Source organism: Salminus brasiliensis, chromosome 7 (genome assembly GCF_030463535.1).
Source record: "Salminus brasiliensis chromosome 7, fSalBra1.hap2, whole genome shotgun sequence".
Classification (NCBI taxonomy): domain Eukaryota; kingdom Metazoa; phylum Chordata; class Actinopteri; order Characiformes; family Bryconidae; genus Salminus; species Salminus brasiliensis.
This window is the reverse complement of record NC_132884.1, coordinates 20,840,284-20,853,351: the sequence shown is the minus strand read 5'-3', so window position 1 is coordinate 20,853,351 and position 13,068 is coordinate 20,840,284. Positions and strand designations below refer to the sequence as shown.

The window sequence follows — 13,068 nt, the reverse complement described above, 5'->3', positions numbered from 1 at the left end:
GTGCAGTGCAAAGTATTGTTTTTTTTTATTTTTTTTTATTTTTTATTATTGTTTCCTTTTTTTTTTTCTTTTTTTTTTTTACAGCCTTCTGTCATCAGTATGGCACAGGCTAGTTTAAGTTAGACAAAGAAACAGTGCAGTACTCAACCCAAAAAAAAGGTAGCATGGTTCTTTATGGATTTTTTTTATTATTATTATTATTCCTTTTTCTCTTACTTAAAATTAACAGTTAAGTAAATAAATAATCTTAAAATAAACCTGTGTACAGATATTTAACATAGTGTATTACACAAGCTAACCTACTTGGTCTGTAACCTCTTCATCTTGGCTTTCGTTCACAAGTTGCTACAGACATCAAATATTAGCAGTATTGGTCGAGAGCACACTCGAAATCAAAACTGATCAGCCATGCTCCTGATGACCACCAAAAGTGAGTTATGGCATATCTGCATTAGGGTAGGGGGGTAAAAGGCACCATATCACTTGAAAATAGCATAAGTGTTAAGACTCAAAATGGATACACGTTAATGTGAGTATGCACATACTGAGATAATCCTGAGAGTGCCGATGACTTCGGACCTCAGGGTTTACTCAGAATGACACAGAGAGCAGTCAGTATAGCTGTAGAGCGGAAAGCTGTGGTTGACGCAGGTGCCTATGCCACCCAATGCCAGGCAGGCATTTATGTCAGTGGTACTACTCCTCTCGGACTCCTTTACCTCCGCTGAGGGGAGTCTAACACTGAGCTGTCAGTTGAAGAATCACTCCGTTCCTCTCCCTCACAAAGACAGGATCTCAAATTCTTCATCTTCAGAATCAAAAAAACGCTCGAGTCTGTCCGAGTCAGAGAAATCTGTGGAGCCATTCACAAATGTTAGATAAAATACTTCACGGCCAGTATGTACATTTCTCAGTTTAGTCATAAAAAAAAAGATCATGTATCTTAACCTTGACTAAATAGCACTGTAGCCCAACATTTGACCAACTGATCTGACAAACAGGGCCACATCACAAATGAACAAACTGTTGAAGGCAAAGCCATGGGAATTATGAGATTACCTGGAGTGAGATTAAGGACTTCAGTGTTGATTAGATGTGATGGCTGACTGTCTACTAGCTCAAACATAGGAAGACCACCTCTATAGCTTGACAACTGCAAAATCAAAGTGTGGTAATCAGTGAAGCTGTTGGAAGTGATCTAGACCAAGCCTGAAAAACAAACTCTAAAATAAAGACTTACTTTTCGAATATGCGCACACCAATCGTCAAAGTCGTCCTCCGTTTGGCAGAAGAAACCCTACAAAAAGAGATCAGTCTTAGATTAATGTGACCGCATCAGATAATCAGGCAAGATGTTGTGTGTCAAAATAGCTGCTTTCGTGTAGCTAATGTACAGACATGGGCAAAAGTTACTTACTTCCTGGACCCAGAAAGAGTCTAAACTGAAACGGAGTAATATTATCTATAGTCTACAGACATAAGTTTAATTATGCTTAAATTCAAGCTTCACAAAAACTGTTTTTAGGTGACCGTGTGTCATACAGTCAGATTTCAGACACTAAATGTGTAGGCTACACTGATGCATAATGGAGAAAAATGAAAAGCTACACACCAAGCATTACTCTGTGTATGACTGTATGTGACTTGAGTAGGGTTGTACCAGACAAATTGGATTCGGCTTGGCCACATAAAGTTTAGACTTCATTTTTTTTGTGTTACTGCTCATATCGACTCTGGCAATCAGTCAGCTGACTCAGTCATGATTTTGACCACATTACAATAAAATTTATCTGACTCATGAACATTCTGTGCATAAAAAAAAAAAAAAAAAATCAATGAAAGACAGTTGCATGTAATGCAATTTCTGAGAAATGTGGGGCTACCATATGGATTTGCTGGAATAATGAGACAAGGCAGTGCACATGTTCTTTGGTATATATCAAGCTCAAAGCCTGAAGCCTTTTTTTTCTATTTAACTTTAAAGGTAATAAAAACTAAAAAAAAACACATATATATATATATATATACACACACACACACACACACACACAAACTGTGTGCAGAATTATTAGGCAAATGAGCATCACATCATCCTTTTTATACATGTTGTCCTACTCCAAGCTCTATAGGTTGAAAGCCAACTACCAATCAAGTAAATCAGGTGATGTGCATCTCTGTAATGAGAAGGGGTGTGGTCTAATGACATCAACACCCTATATAAGGTGTGCTTAATTATTAAGCAACTTCCTTTCTTTTGGCAAAATGGGTCAGAAGAGAGATTTGACGGACTCTGAAAAGTCAAAAATTGTGAGCTGTCTTGCTGAGGGATGCAGCAGTGTTGAAATTGCCAAACTTTTGAAGCATGATCACCGAACAATCAAGTGTTTCATGGCAAATAGCCAACAGGGTCGCAAGAAACGTGTTGGGGGGGAAAGGCGCAAAATAACTGCCCATGAATTGAGGAAAATCAAGCGTGAAGCTGCCACGATGCCATTTGCCACCAGTTTTGCCATATTTCAGAGCTGCAATGTTACTGGAATATCAGAAAGCACAAGGTGTGCGACGCTCAGGGACATGGCCAAGGTAAGGAAGGCTGAAAAACGACCACCTTTGAACAAGAAACATAAGATAAAATGTCAAGACTGGGCCAAGAAATATCTTAAGACTGATGAAATGCGAGTGACTCTTGATGGGCCAGATGGATGGGCCCGAGGCTGGACCAGTAAGGTGCAGAGAGCTCCACTCCAACTCAGAAGCCAGCAAGGTGGAGGTGGGGTACTGGTATGGGCTGGTATCATCAAAGATGAACTTGTGGGACCTTTTCGGGTTGTGGATGGAGTGAAGCTCAACTCCCAGACCTACTGCCAGTTTCTGGAAGACACCTTCAAGCAGTGGTACAGAAAGAGGTCGGTATCGTTCAAGAAAAACATGATTTTCATGCAGGACAATGCTCCATCACATGCATTCAAATACTCCACAGCGTGGCTGGCCAGTAAGGGTGAAAAAATGAGGACATGGCCCCCTTGTTCACCTGATCTGAACCCCATAGAGAACCCGTGGTCCCTCATAAAATGTGAGATCTACAGGGGGGGAAAACCAGTACACCTCTCTGAACAGTGTCTGGGAGGCTGTGGTGTCTGCTGCACGCAATGTTGATCGTAAACAGATCAAGCAACTGACAGAATCTATGGATGGAAGGCTTTTGAGTGTCATCGTAAAGAAAAGTGGCTATATTGGTCACTGATTTGTTTTTGGTTTTGTTTTTGAATGTCAGAAATGTTTGTTTCTAAATTTTGTGTTGGTATATTGGTTTACCTGGTGAAAATAAACAAGTGAGAAGGGTATATATTTGTTTTTTATTAAGTTGCCCAATAATTCTGCACAGTAATAGTTACCTGCACAAACAGATATCCTCCTAAGATCTAAATCTAAAACAAACCACTCCAACTTCCAAAAATATTAAGCTTTGATATTTGAGTCTTTTGGGTTGATTGAGAACATAGTTGCTGTTGTTCAATAATAAAAAGAATCCTCTCAAAAACAACTTGCCTACTAATTCTGGTGTGTGTGTGTGTGTGTGTGTGTGTGTGTGTGTGTGTGTGTGTGTGTGTGTGTGTGTGTGTGTGTGTGTGTGAGTAAATCTGCCCAGATAATGGCAGACTAGCTATACAATCATGTTGAATGATGAGAATTATTTTTTAGAATTTGCATTTAACTTCTGAGACCCATTTAAAGCTAGCCTAGTTTACCAAAAACTCAACAACCACACCTCAGTTTTCAGCACTTCTTATCAGTTAACCACCAGCACATGTCACATAGATTGTTCTTCAATCTTCCTTCAGCACGTGAGCCCAGCTACCCATGCTACAATATATTTATATTCCTCTTATTTAGATTTCTCTCCTCACTGAAATATTATCCCTGTACATTTCTATAAGCGCCTAATGTTTTTATTCTGTTATTGTAGGGCATGCTGACTGACCCAAAAAACAAACAAAAAAGGACTGCTCGACCTGAAGAATCTCAGTCTACTGACCATGTGACTGGACTCATTGACCTTTGGAAGCCACCCTACTGCTACTACACACCTATATGCTACAGTGCAAATATGGACCACATGAGTTGAATTCTACTTACAGCAGCTATGGAGGGGTCGAGCTCACAGATGTGCATGCGGCAGGGTGGGTGCTGGCAGTGATAGGAGTCATCCTGAATATGGCTACTTTCACACGGCTCCACAGCTGGCTGGGTTGTGTGGGGGTCCAGGTAAATCAGCTCCTCGCCTGCAGGGGGCAGCACATGTGAGGCACAGCCAAAAGGTAGACTTAAAATGGTAAGCACTGTATCTCTTCAAAATTGACTCTTCCAGTGCTTTGTTGATATGAACGGCTCGGTCAGATTGGCGATGCTTACCGACAAAGCCGATGAAGTAATGTGCACTGTTGGGCTTCCCACCGATTACGCCTAAAGACTGAGGCATCATGAAACATTGCTGTGGACAAGATTGACAGAAATATGAAAAAATATGAACATAGATATGCTGTTGGGAAAAGGGACGTCAATAGAAAATAACATCAGTCCTGAGATCATTTTAGCACGACCATTTTTGGATACAATGTAAATATGCAGTACTCTTTCCACTGTGTGCCTGTTCGTTGCTTGAACTCACCTTTAGGGTCTCGATGTAGGCCTCGTTGATGTCACTAAGGCCTAACCGTAGGGGGATTAGCAGAACTAGTGGTTTCCAGAGAGCCTCCTCAGCCAGTGCACACGCCCCCTCCAGATACCCGTTCATCTCCGGGGGTCCCTCAGGCTCTGCACATGCACCCCTCTCGAAGTCCAACCATGGCATACACAACCTCTCTAAAAGGAAGCCAACAAATACTGCCATGAGCACTGCGAGCATTCTCATGTGCATAAGGAGCTGACATTTTGCGGACGTTAAATAAAATGCACAGACTGGACACAAGCCGATTTTCAGCCTCACTGACTTTGGATACGCTACACTCTTAGAAATAAAGGTACACTTTTGCCTCAATAAAGAATCGTGTTTGTAATAGAAATGTGAATGTGAAGAACCTTTAAAAGGTCTAAAGAAAAGGTTAAAAAGGTTCTTCACACACTCACATTTCCATTACAAAAGTGGCTCTTCAATGGCATCACTCACAGAAACATCTGCATCACCTTTTTTTTTACATGTCAGAACGTACATGTCCGAATGTATCTACTTGCTCTTCCAACATTTCTACTGAAATCAAGGGCATTCATAAGGAGCTGTTCGTCCTTTGCTAGAATAAAGGCCCCCACTCTCCAGGGGCGGCTTTATAGTAGAAGCTGGAATGTTGCTGGCGTGTGATTGAATGCATTCAGCCACAGGAATATAGCTAAAGTTATGTGATGATGTTGGCCGATTATGCCTGAATTGCGAATTAGGCCCCTCCTCATATGTTCAGTGAAGCATAATGCTTAAGAGACTAATGCTGGGGCACTTTTTATCCTTCTAGCTGACATCTGGCTTTTTACATGGTGATATTAAGCAAGCTTAAGATGTATGCAAATGATAGTCATCTGCAAAAAATATTTACAAAAAACATTATGGTGATCCATTCAGTTCCAAAAGTACCACATGTGACAAAGAGCCTTACCACGTAGCTTGCATTTTCAAAACGTGTAGTTAAGTAGTTGAGGAGGTCCCGGTTTTAAAGCCTAAATGCAATTATGTTTATTCTTTCTGAACTAAGTGTAGATTATAATGATTGTATAAACTGAATAGTTAAGTCATAATAATCTATGGTTAGCTCAAAAAATAATAATAGATTAGAAAAATAGAAAAATAGTAATAGATTAAGAATGAATGTACAAAGTTGATGATTAAATAAATGCAAAGCATAAAAAAAAAGAAATCATTAAATGATCATAATAATAATCTCAATGACTGGCCCATGATTTTGAGCTTGTTTGCGACTGCTTTAGAACATCCCCTTTTTGACAATACATGTCAAAAAGTTTGTTAGCTATGTTTCATAATCAGAATCTGTGCATCTTATTTCATACATACATACATACATACATACACACACATACACATTAACTAGAGTACATTAATAGGTTTCCCGTTAGCATTTAGACATTCAACTGGAATAAACTGTCTAATCTTTGCAGCTTTTCTTTGCAAACCCATGTCAGGAATTTGGTGTGTCTTAGGCCTTGTTCTTTAAACAGAAGATCCGTCTAAATTCTTTGTGACATTTAGGGCTGTTTCCCCAGACAAGGATTAAGCCTAATCGAGGATTCCAGTATATTTTCCTTTCAGTGGAAAATCTCTATTTAAAATGCTGTCCAGAACCAAGTCCAGGACTAACTGTAATCAATTTCTGGGAATCCAGCCCATACTGCCAATGTTTGTGATGCTTTAAGTATTCACATTTTATCAACGCCTACTCACTGATTTCCTCAATGACCACAGTATTGTCCATGGCCACGTGAATGGCCAGTCGGCTCCATGTGTCAAACACTGCCAGCTTCCTATGGAAGGTGAGACAGACCATCACGGTCAGTATAGTTGAGGCCCATACACAAAGAAAAGAAGAACAAGAACTAAACAACTACAAACTGTCAAATTAGTCCCAAGATGCACATTAGTCTGTCTAAATTCTAATGAGATAGAATTACTATGACTTTTGACCTCCAATCTATTTTATGAATTATATCCAAGGAGGCTCGGCAACTTACTTGAGTACCTGTGCCACTGTGTTAGGGCCGTACCACTGGCCTATGGACTTGCCTTCTCCCACCCCCATTTGAGCTGAAGGAAGAAAAAAAAAAGAAAAAAAAAAGGGTAAGCAACTGTGAGCTAGTTCAGTCAATATATTTGATCCGGGAACACAGCTCTGCGAGAGCACTGTAGGTAATTAAAACAACATATTACTCAAGTGCTAGACTGCATTTTACCTATCTGATGAATGGAATAGTAGCTGTCCTTCTTGTCTATAAAGGCATTGAGGATGCTGATGTACTCCTCTCTCTGTCGCTGGCCTGCTACCCATCTCCAATCTATCAAAACACATGAGACATTACTTTAATGTCATGCTGAGACATGGATGGAGGAGGAGGGAGGGGGAAAAAAACCCAAAAAAACAACATGAACCAAATCGCCGACAACTTCTGTGCAAGACGGGCGTACCTCGGCCCAAGTGTCTGCGGATCAAGGCTTCCGCAAGGATCATCTGCCCACACCGCAGCATACAGCCCCAGCCAGTGTCAGACGTAGGTCCAGTCCCTCCTGCAACAGATGTAATTTACCCCAAATGCAGTCAATCGGCCAGGACGAGTCTGGTGTTCAAATTGGACTTTTTGGGGGATTTGCACTGGATATAATTTGGCATTTTATAGATACCAGTCTACATGTCAGTGTCAGAAAAAAACAAACCCATAAGTAATCTCACGAAGACTTGCTTAACAAATTCACATGATGTGAAGAAAGTGTGTGTGATGATTTACGAATTACTAAGACTACCCCTGCCTCATGATTAGTGTGAGGAAACCTTGTGACACTCACCAATTGGCTGAAAGTTTTTTCTGTAGGTGAACCACATTCGTGAAGTAATGTCAGACAGGATATCATCCTTCTCTGTGAAACAAAGAAGATCTCAGAAACATACTTCCACACTTCCATACTTCCATTCTACTTCCACTGAGACCTCATTAAAACGTACCCTTTAGTGCATTGAACTGTTTCCCCAGGATCCAGACGGGCTCTGGCGTCTCTGGGAAATCCTCAAACTCCCCAAAGCGCAGTGTGTCGTATGTGAGGGTAGCTGTGGGAAAAATAATAATAATAATAAAAAAAAAAGGTTAGTAGTGGTAGTACTTTTATTGTACTATGAAAAATGGTTTGCCTACTGTGGAATCAGCTGGGCTAGATAATGCATTGTGTTTATATACTGTATACTGAGTTCGATCCACAATTATCCGTGGCTGAGAGAACAAGACGGCATAATTGGCCCTTTGCTCTCTGGGTGGGCAGGATGACCCTCCCTCTGCTCCTGATCTCTCAGTGTTGGCAGTGTGGACCAGCATCAGCATGTGTGTTTATTAGCTGACATCCTCCTCCAAGTGTGTTCAGCTGTGTAATGAGGTTGCATTAGTGGCAGTTTTGTGTTACGTTATGGACTGCTTGTCTTGGACTACACTGCCAACAATGTCAATAAGGTTTCAGCCTTAAAAGTCCCTAGTCCAGGCTTAGGCTTAATCTTGGCACTGGAAACCAGCTGAGAGGGTTCTGGCACATAAATAACCAAAACTCCTTGATCATCTGATCCGACTCTGGTGTGGTGACTGGATTATAGTCCACAGGCATAAAGGACCAGACTAATTCACTGATCTCATGAACAACAACGAGTTGCCACTTGATGATGTAGCTAAAACACTTCATGGGACACACGGGACAAGCCAACACCAGGGCCCTTAACTTCTCTGAATGGACATGGACAGTGATTGTAATAACCACGCCTTCGAGCTGTAGTTGTGCAGCAAAACAAGCACTCTCATGCTTCAGTAATGCTGAAATTCAGAAAAGAGCCATGATCGCGTGTAGGATCTAGCTAGTATTTGTACTGTTATGGTGTAGTGATTTTCTTTAGGGAACAGATTGAGCCATCTCTACAGCCACGATGAGCGAACCGCTGTGTCCTGCTTCCCTCCCCCTGTGGATGATCTGGATGAACACAGGAAGCAAACCCATGTCCTCCAGTCAAGGGGACTAACTACAGCCTCTCTGGCTCTGCTGGCACCACATTAGCACTTCACTGTATGGACAGATGTATTACACCAAACACTGCAGTCTTTATAAACTCCACTCTGTTCATCAGCAGCACTGACCCGTACTGCACGTATAGCTCGACACCTACACCTCGTATTTTACGCGTATAAACGTAGCTAGCTGTTGTTCTTTATTAACAAGGGGACGTTCAGTGTTAGCTGATGTGGCTCTAAGTTAAACACACTGAAATGCCACATCTGTCTGCTTGGGCTCCTCCAGTCCAGGAGCAGTTGGTCGGATCCAGTGTCCAAAAAAATCCACTACATGCGTTATTTACAATCTTGACATCCACCGCAACAGACTCGTAAAAGTTACTCCTAACAAAGCGTGTGGTTTCAATGCGGACTCGATTAAACAGTGGCTTGAATCTTTAAAAATGCAAAGTAATTGTTTTGCTCGGTGTTTTCTTACCTGCATCCATCCCGACACTGCTTCACACTACCTTGTTCGACCGACCCTTACTGACACAGACATTAACCAATAGCAAAAGACTTTCAACGTTGTCATGGTTGCGGCCAGCCCATGAAATTACTCGGATCTTGCATTCGGGCGGGGCGCTACATTCCTCTCAGCCAATAGAATTGCCTGATAGTGAGACGGGCGGTTCCAACTATCCTGGACGGTAATAAAAATAAAAAAACACAGTTGTGTTATAATGGCAAATATAAAACATTACATCTTTGTGTGAATATGATAAACTCTATCTAATACGCCAGTCGTGGGTGAATTGTCCATGATGGCCTTTTTGGGCATACTTTAAGTATGAGTAATGCATATCCACACACGCGCTGTGTTTTCGCTCTTCCAGGACCGCCCGCTGTAAACAGTACGTAGATGGCTGAAGAATGTGGACGTGTCGGTCCCTGAACTGAACTCTGCTAAATGTTTACGCTGAATTATTTTTTATGATCTCTTAAGAAAATGTGTTTAAATAATAATTCACAAGTCGTGCAGCACTCTCCATCTGTTGTCAGGGTAGGCGAGGTACTGTAAAGGTCGTAGCCATCGGGATGTGTTACTGAGTCACGTATGTTGCGCAAACCGGTGTAAGACCTTAATGTCAACACAGTGTCAGCAGAAGCGCAGAGACTGAGCCCCAGCTTCAGAGGAATGAAATCTGAACTGCACTGAAGTTTTGTGTTCAGGTCTGTGGAAGTCCATCAAACCGAAAATACAAAAACATTTTAATGTTAGAAACTAATTTTACACTTTTTTAACCAAACTCACAAATCATCCCAAAAGCATAATTATTATGAAATATTATGACCGTGTATTCCCATAATGTGATTCTCTTTTTCATGTACAATTAGCTTTTTAAATGTATTCATTTATATATATATATATATATGTCACCAAATATATATAATTGTTGGTACCCCTCGGTTAATGAAAGAAAAACCCACAATGGTCACAGAAATAACTTGAATCTGACAAAAGTAATAATAAATAAAAATTCTATGAAAATTAACAAATGAAAATCCGACATTGATTTTGAACCATGCTTCAACAGAATTGTTTTAAAAAGTAAACTCATTAAACAGGCCTGGACAAAAAATGATGGTACCCCTGAAAATAATATGAACCATGGGACATGTTAAATCAAGGTGTGTCCACTAATTAGCATCACAGGTGTCTGCAATCTTGTAATCAGTCAGTGGGTCTATATATAGGGCTACAGGTAGTCACAGTGCTGTTTGGTGACATGGTGTGTACCACACTCAACATGGACCGGAGGAAGCAAAGGAAAGAGTTGTCTCTTTATAGACAAGCATGTTAAAGGTAAAGGTTATAAGATCATCTCCAAGCAGCTTGATGGTCCCGTGACTACAGTTGCACATATTATTCAGAAATGTAAGATCCATGGGACTGTAGCCAACCTCCCTGGACGTGGCCGCAGGAGGAAAATTGATGACAAATCAAAGAGACGGATAATACGAATGATAACAAAAGAGCCCAGAAAAACTTCTAAAGAGATTAAAGGTGAACCTCAAGCTCAAGGAACATCAGTGTCAGATCACACCATCCGTCGTTGTTTGAGCCAAAGTGGACTTCATTAGAGACGACCAAGGAGAACACCATTGTTGAAAACAAATCATAAAAAAGCCAGACTGGAATTTGCCAAACTACATGTTGACAAGCCCCAAAGCTTCTGGAAGAATGTCCTATGGACAGATGAGACAAAAATTTAACTTTTTGCCAAGGCACATCAGATCTATGTTCACAGACGGGAAAATGAAGCATATCAACAAAAAAACACTGTCCCTACTGTGAAACATGGAGGAGGCTCTGTTATGTTCTGGGGCTGCTTTGCTGCATCTGGCACAGGGTGTCTTGAGTCTGTGCAGGGTACAATGAAATCTCAAGACTATCAAGGCAGTCTAGAGAGAAATGTGCTGCCCAGTGTCAAAAAGCTTGGTCTCAGTCGCAGGTCATGGGTCTTGCAACAGGATAATGACCCAAAACACACAGCTAAAAACACCCAAGAATGGCTAAGGGGAAAACATTGGACTATTCTGAATTGGCCTTCTATGAGCCCTGACCTAAATCCTATTGAGCATCTTTGGAAGGAGCTGAAACATGCTGTCTGGAAAAGGCACCCTTCAAACCTGAGACAACTGGAGCAGTTTGCTCATGAGGAGTGGGACAAAATACCTGCTGAGAGGTGCCGAAGTCTCATTGACAGTTACAGGAATCGTTTGATTGCAGTGATTGCCTCAAAAGGTTGTGACACAAAATATTAAGTTAAGGGTACCATCATTTCTGTCCAGGCCTGTTTCATGAGATTATTTTAAAAAATAATTCTGTTGAAGCCTGGTTGGTTAATTTTTAATAGCATTTTTATTTATTATTACTTTTGTGAGGTTCAAGTTATTTCTGTGACCATTGTGTGTTTTTTTTTCATTAACCGAGGGGTACCAACCATTTTGTCCACGTGTGTATACATATATATATATATATATATATATATATATATATATATATATATATATATATATATATATTTGGTAATTTAGTTGTGAAAAAGTTAGACACCCCATGAAAACCCTTTGATCTATTTTAACATATTTAAAACATACAGACATTTGATCTTCATTTAAACAATAGTGAGAGATAGAGGTAATATAACTAAACTAATAAATCTTCTTATATATTTCCTTTACACATATAAACACTTCAAGTGTTTTAGAAATCATTTGTGAAAGGTAAATAACAGAAAATGCAATATTCTTGTAAGAAGTTAAGACACCCCCACATTTATTACTACCTAAAATTAAAAATGTAAAAAATAAAAAAAATCAGCACATGAGCTGCAGGGAGTTTCATGGGAGGTGTGCAAGGAGGAATCTAAAAGAAACAGGACATGATGAGTTGCACACCTCCTTGCATACTTCACATGAAAATATTCTGCAGTCTTGTACATGACTTTGTACAAGACTGATACTAAACCAAGACATAGGTCCACAACTTTTATTTTGATAGTCAGACAGACTGTGGAAATATACTGACATTGCAATACTTTTATTCCTCGCATGATGGCAGAGTTTCATCATTTACGGACTTTCTAAAAGTTGTGCGGTAGAACAGAATAGACCATGTTCTTGAGCTTTAGCCAGGCATGATGTTACATCTAAGCCCTCAAAGACAGTTAAAGACCATAGCCCCTAAATTATACACAAATTCATCAGAAAATATTACAGATGTCATGTAAATAAAATATAGTCTACCACACCATATCATATCAAGTTTTATCATGTATTCTTCTAATTCAAGATTAAAATGAAACATTCGACAGAACCTCTTTTCACTGATCACACTTATTTTGATCTTATTATATTATCTGTAACATAATTGTCTACTATTTATTGAATTAATAGTGTCTCTATTTGCCAGCTTTTTAGCAACTGTTAGAATGAACCCCTCAGTCTGTTACAGGTGAACCGCACCTATGGGAAAACTTTAAGCCCTAACATTTGCCCTCAGAAGCCTGCGTGTGTCAGTGTGTCCTCGCACAGCGAATGAATCCACATGTTGACTGTAATCACAACAGCGACAGTGCTCCTAATCTAAGCAGTGTGTTGTTTTCATCTGCAGCATTCATCTGCTTTCACTCTAAGTGTACTGGCAAACTGACAGAGAGAGCCATAAGAACAAGAACACAAGGAAATGCTTTTACACTGTATGCAGTTACAGCATGTGCTGGACTGGCATTATGGCCTGTATGGTTATATGGAAGGACATTTCAATCA

At 40.2% G+C, this 13,068-nt stretch overlaps 1 protein-coding gene across 2 annotated transcripts in view; it reads right to left on the bottom strand.

The window, feature by feature from the left end:
• The window catches only part of atg4b (autophagy related 4B, cysteine peptidase), a 9,488-nt gene extending 202 nt beyond the window's left edge, over nucleotides 1-9,286 (bottom strand). The window contains exons 1-13 of one of the 2 annotated variants that reach the window (XM_072684070.1): nucleotides 9,233-9,286; nucleotides 7,716-7,817; nucleotides 7,559-7,630; nucleotides 7,184-7,282; nucleotides 6,952-7,053; nucleotides 6,733-6,805; nucleotides 6,446-6,525; nucleotides 4,670-4,863; nucleotides 4,414-4,492; nucleotides 4,138-4,283; nucleotides 1,241-1,297; nucleotides 1,060-1,153; nucleotides 1-853 (exon numbers count right to left, since the gene is read on the bottom strand). The exon at nucleotides 1-853 is cut by the window's left edge and continues 202 nt beyond it. In XM_072684070.1, the coding sequence (XP_072540171.1) occupies nucleotides 780-853; nucleotides 1,060-1,153; nucleotides 1,241-1,297; nucleotides 4,138-4,283; nucleotides 4,414-4,492; nucleotides 4,670-4,863; nucleotides 6,446-6,525; nucleotides 6,733-6,805; nucleotides 6,952-7,053; nucleotides 7,184-7,282; nucleotides 7,559-7,630; nucleotides 7,716-7,817; nucleotides 9,233-9,242 (1,182 nt within the window). In that variant the 5' untranslated portion in view covers nucleotides 9,243-9,286 and the 3' untranslated portion in view covers nucleotides 1-779. The remainder of the gene's footprint in view (nucleotides 854-1,059; nucleotides 1,154-1,240; nucleotides 1,298-4,137; nucleotides 4,284-4,413; nucleotides 4,493-4,669; nucleotides 4,864-6,445; nucleotides 6,526-6,732; nucleotides 6,806-6,951; nucleotides 7,054-7,183; nucleotides 7,283-7,558; nucleotides 7,631-7,715; nucleotides 7,818-9,232) is intronic. The other variant, XM_072684071.1, reaches the window with a different exon arrangement.
• Between the last annotated feature and the right edge of the window lie 3,782 nt (nucleotides 9,287-13,068).